Genomic DNA, 4,414 nt, shown 5'->3' on the forward strand with positions numbered 1-4,414 from the left:
TGTCAGTAAAACAATGAAAGAAAATCTGCGTGATACCTTCCAAACACCTCAAATTACAGGCTATAAACCGACTTTATCAAATAAAGTGCATCAACTGTGCCAGGATGTGTCCCAGCATGACTGATCTGCTTCATTGATCCCAGGAGTAGTAGGGGGCTAATCCTGCGTGACAGCATTTGGTGTGTACCTCTGCAAATGGGGAAACCTGGACAGGCACTCCCAGGGTGGCTAAAGAGCATGGGTGGCTCCAGGCCTCCCTTACTCTCGCACCTGAAAACAGACCGACATCTGCCTCAAAATATTGGCACAAATTTAATACTACCTTTTGTTGCAACAGTAAAGGGCACAGAAGTCTATTTGCTTTCATTTTGCACCACCATAAACATTTTTATGGAGTCACAAAGGCAACTTCTTCGTTGTCATGAACACTACTGTGGCTGCACTACTTAGTTTCATTGGTTGATGTTGACCTTTACAAAAATTCTCAATTTTAATTATCATTCATAGAGAAAAAGGTTTGGACAAGACCTCAGGAAATCATTTATTCCAACCCTGTACTCCTAAATATTCCTTCTGTAAACCACCACAGATCTACACTTCAGAACTGGGGAAGCTGCCACTGGCAATCTCGGGAATAAACCACTAAGTGTTTGATTACCCTTAAAATAAGAAAGTTCTTCCTAATATCTGATTTGTCTCAATGTTTCACAGCTAGGATGCTGTGGCATGCTGGGGTGCCCTGAGACCCTTTTAGGGGTGTTACGTGTTATCCATACAATGTTAGCACTGTTGGGTTTGAAAACGTGATTCACAAGGTAAGCCCTGAGATTTCAAATAGGAATCCACAGTGTTAAATATATTCTGACCTGTTTTGGTCTTTCAGAGTTCTTTTTTTAACAGAGAAATGCTATATTTTTTTCTGCAGTCAAAAATCAGGTGAAAAAAGCTGATGTTTTTGAGGGGTGCATGGAGTCAAAAGGTTGAGAAGCACTACTCTTTCTAACATCAATCCAAAATTAACAGCTTTGAAGACTTGTAATAGTATAGAGCTGTACTATTAAGCCTTGAACACATACAAGAAGGCACCTTCTGGGTCCCATGCAGTTTAAAAGCTGAATTTAACCAGATATTGATTCTCATGTTGGTGCTCTAAGTGCATGAATGAAGAATGTTTTTGATCTGAGAGATTAAAACACTTCACCGGTGATGGAAATGGGAATGCAGCTACTGAGAGCCTATAACAGCTGATATCTGTCTCAACCATCACTTTTTATTCCAGCTGTAGATTTGTAACTGTTCATCTGAAGCAAATTTTCTTTTTAGAAAGAATGGGTTCTTAGTTCTCTAGCTATGTCTTAAAAGAAAGGAGACTGGGACCTAACAATTAAGTTCTAATAACAGATTTATCTTAATTTTTTTTGTTTTGTTTTATAGCCGGAATCAGCAACTCCTGGCACACATGCCAGAGCATGGCATGTGAGGCCCTTTTACTCTGCATGCCACTGCCAGCCCAGACTCTGGGCAGCTGCTGCCAGCCAAGCAGCCTGGGCTGCTCCCAGTAGGCACCTGGGAGGCTGTAAGCCCTGCTGGGAGTAACCTGGGCTCCATTGCCGGCAGAGCCTGAACTGGCTGCAAATAGCTTTGCCAGGCTCCATATTGCCACTGCAGCCTTGGAGCAGGTGGGAGTGGGGTGGGCAGCAGCAATGACACTGGGAGGGGTGGAGCCTCCAGGTCTGGCCCATCCCACCCACCCAGGAGTAGGCTGGCATTACCCTTGCTCTGGAGCCCCAGCATCAGCTCCATATTGCCAGCAGGTGCACATGTGCCTCAGACTGAGATGGCAGGGGAGGGTGCAGGGTTGCGCTTCCTTCAGGCTCTCCCCTGCCATCTGCTCTGAGGTGCACGTGCACCTACTGGTGGTTTTTATGGAGCATATATGCACGTATGAGCTGAATGCTTCATCCACCCCTCTCAGTGTTGCTGCTGCCGCCTGCCCTTACTGATAACAGTGCACCTTGTGCAGGCTCAGGTGTGTGGGGGTGGGGGTGGGGAGGGCTAAGGTGAATTTTGGGGTGGATCATTCCTATCCAAGTCATCCTGCACAGCTCCATTCTCTAACCGCTTATCACTTGTGTAGTTTAGCTGTTCTTCCTTGGCCAGTAAGGTCTTGACTTATTTATCTTTGAGGTTTAAGGGGTCTGGAGACAACAAATCGTATATGTAGTTAACCAGTATAATTTTATTTCCTACAGTTCACATAAATCATGTAGTTTACAAGTAACTTCTGCCTATTGATGATCTGCTAACGAGTACTGCTGTGTCTAATGACTTCTTATGCTTCATTTGTTAAGGCTCTGGAAACGTAGTGTGTTCAGTCGCATTCAGTTAATCAGCCAAAATCAAGCTATGCAAAGATCTGCCTTTGCACCTTTTCAGCATATCAAACAAAAACCTAAAGCTGTATAGTTTAAGTATGTATGTAATGTGGACATATGAGCTGAATGTTTCATTCAAACATGTGGTTTGTGCCATGCTCTGTGAGCCAAACCATGCTCTGACAGGTTCTTAGAGGGGCTAAATTCCACAGCCAACAGAGGCCATTTATGGAAATTGTACTGGCATCACACCTAGATTCAGTGCTAGGGACTGTCAGTACAAGTTCCTTAGGTGATCTCTGTATTGACATTGAAACTGGCTAATTTAGAGTATTTTTCAAGAAATATAGTGTGCTAGAAACATAGAGAAGATTATTTAATTCAAACTAATGAAAAGGAATTGGGTGAAATTAGGACTTCAAAACATATGTATATAAATGAAGGAAAGAAATTTTAATCTCTGGAAAATATTAGGCTTAATAATAGGGTGAAAGTTCTTCAACAGTATGCAATTGTACAACAGAATAGATTAAAAGAGAAGTGGATAAAAAGCACTAGCTTGAAATGTATTTTCCCAGTCCTGTTCAAAAGTCTCTCAACATATTTTTCTCTTTCTTGGCAGTGGTAAATGCAGCTCATTCATTCTACAATGGTACAACAACTCTGCCAATCTCTGATGAAGACCGAACTCCGCGAAAAAGAATTAGTAAGACTTTAAATATGACAACAAGTCCTGAGGAAAAAAGAAAAATTATTGGTGACACCTTTGTGAAGGTAATAGTTTTTAGAATTATTTTAGCTTATCCCTCAAGCTTTTACATATTTTTCTTTGTATTCTACTTCCCATTGTTTAAAATGTCCTCTTCTTAAGAAAATTGCCAGTTTGAGGCTCCCTACACTCACTGACTTTTGTGGTCATGTCATATACATTGTTGCAGTGTAGATATCTCAGAAGTAGTAAAGTTACAATTTAGGCTTTGCTCTAAAATCCATCCCCTAATACAGTGCTTGCCAAACTTTTGCTCAGCATTACCTTATTTATGACCCCATCTGCTGATGTTGTGACTCCATTTGGGATCACAACCCACAGTCTGGGAACCACTGCTCTAATACAGCCTGCCAGAATGCTTTGTAATACTGAAGTTTGCAGCTGTTCCACTATGAGCAGTGGCTGAGCTTCAGAAAGTTTAGACCTGAATTGACTTAAGCAGGTAACCAAGGTCCAGCCTGCAGGTCAGATATGCTGCTCCACAGGTCACATCTGGCCCACAGATCCAAATATTTGGTGGTAGCAAGTGTAACTGAAGCATTGATTTGCAGTGGCTCTCTGAGCTGTGAGCACCCCTGCAGGCTAAGTGATGTGTATGCTGGGTTGAGTCCATAGACTGACCCTGTGCCACTTGTCTGCTGAGTGAAGAGTTTCTTCTTCTAAGCTTTGCTAAAGCGCTGACAGACAAAAGCAGGGCTGCGTTTTTTTTACTTTTTAAAGCATAAGTGTTCATCATGAACAATCCCGTTGATGTGATGGAAAGTTGGCTGCAGTTTGTTGGTCTTGTAGGTACTGCATTAACCTGCATGGCATGTGCACCTTTTTCTCCCCAGATCAGTAGAGGTACACCAGTACATTGGACAATATCGAATCGGAAACGATAAAATGAAAATTTACATTACTAGCAATTGGCTTTTTTTGGGAGGGAGTGGAGCTGGGGCAGGGGCTGCGCAGGTGGAGCAGGGTACAGGATGGAGCTGCAGGTGGCTCATCCAGAGAAGTGGGGATTGACTCCTGCTGCCATGCAAACCTCTGAGATCGGGGGATCTGTGCATGGGGCAAGGGTGGGCTGTGTGTTCAGAGCTGGGGCTGTTCTGGGGAGGGGGAGCTACAGCAAATTTTGGGGCAGCTGTTGTCTGTCCATCCCCCCCACCCCCCTCAGCACTGCCACCACCACCCACCTTACCCCACCTGGCCCAAACACAGCCCTGGCCCAGCCCTGCTCTTGCTGGAAAGAGGCTAGCACAGCCCTTGGCCCCAAACCTGCCGC

The 4,414-nt window shown here is 43.9% G+C and overlaps 1 protein-coding gene across 1 annotated transcript in view; it reads left to right on the plus strand.

Moving 5' to 3' along the window:
* The window catches only part of GMPS (guanine monophosphate synthase), a gene marked incomplete at its 5' end in the record, with an annotated part of 50,588 nt that overhangs the window by 9,614 nt on the left and 36,560 nt on the right, over positions 1-4,414 (plus strand). The window contains one exon of the mRNA XM_019532509.1: positions 2,998-3,149. Coding sequence (XP_019388054.1) covers positions 2,998-3,149 — 152 coding nt within the window. The remainder of the gene's footprint in view (positions 1-2,997; positions 3,150-4,414) is intronic.

The sequence above is a fragment of the Crocodylus porosus genome, unplaced genomic scaffold (genome assembly GCF_001723895.1).
Source record: "Crocodylus porosus isolate Cpor-Errol unplaced genomic scaffold, CroPor_comp1, whole genome shotgun sequence".
NCBI lineage: Eukaryota > Metazoa > Chordata > Crocodylia > Crocodylidae > Crocodylus > Crocodylus porosus.